We start from the raw sequence: 785 nt of genomic DNA, 5'->3' as shown, positions 1-785 counted from the left end.
ATCTATCTATCTATCTATCCCCGGTGGACGTGCTTGTGCCTTTCCGCCTCCATTGACAAGATCAGCTGGTGACTAGTGAGTGAGAGAGCGTTAGTTGCTCTCTCACTAACTATTTACCGAACTGACAACGAGGTCAACAATTCTTCGCTAAGCCTTCAGCTCTCCCCCTTTGGACGATGTATCCGTAGACACCTCAGATCAGAAACAAGTCATTTCTTGACAAGAGAAACACACAAACAAGCAATCCCCCTTCGAAAACTGACACCTCGGTTGAAGAACCCGAAAGTCCCATGAGGTTCTGGGTATTCGACCAAGAAGGAAGGGGAGATATTTTATCATTCTAGACCTGTCTTTGACACCAAATGTCCGCTCCAATGAAAGACCTTCCTTCCGGCCTTTCCTTCAACCTTTCATGGAGTCTCTCCTAAAGAAATGCATGCCGTCCCCCTCACAGACAAATATCACGGCCTACCGATCAGCGCTAGCTGCTCCTGCCTTAGAACGGCACCTGCAGAAACCCATCCATTCATCACACAGTCCAACTAGCCATACAGCTCGGTTGAAAGTGCGTCGAAAGCTCAGCGAAAATCGACTCTTTCCATAGTGTTGTTCTGTCTATCCTTCTCCGCATGTTATTGAGGCAGTCAGCCACATCTTAGTTAATCGCCTCTCCTTAGGTAAAGAACACCTGCGATCGATTCCTTCTCCTAGGTCGTGGAATCGAGGACCAACTTGCTATGTGGTTCTTTCTACTTCTAGCCATTCTTTCTTCTTCTTTTCTCTCT

At 47.1% G+C, this 785-nt stretch overlaps 1 protein-coding gene across 1 annotated transcript; it reads right to left on the bottom strand.

Annotated features, from left to right (window-relative positions):
• Positions 1-45: 45 nt before the first annotated feature.
• CSUI_005811 (uncharacterized protein) lies at positions 46-513 on the bottom strand. The gene has a single exon (XM_068065979.1). It carries the CDS (start codon positions 337-339, stop codon positions 199-201), a length of 141 nt encoding a protein of 46 aa, XP_067922043.1. The 5' UTR covers positions 340-513; the 3' UTR covers positions 46-198.
• Between the last annotated feature and the right edge of the window lie 272 nt (positions 514-785).

Source organism: Cystoisospora suis, assembly GCF_002600585.1.
Source record: "Cystoisospora suis strain Wien I chromosome Unknown contig_2824, whole genome shotgun sequence".
Classification (NCBI taxonomy): Eukaryota; Apicomplexa; class Conoidasida; order Eucoccidiorida; family Sarcocystidae; genus Cystoisospora; species Cystoisospora suis.
This window is presented reverse-complemented; position numbering and strand designations above follow the sequence as displayed.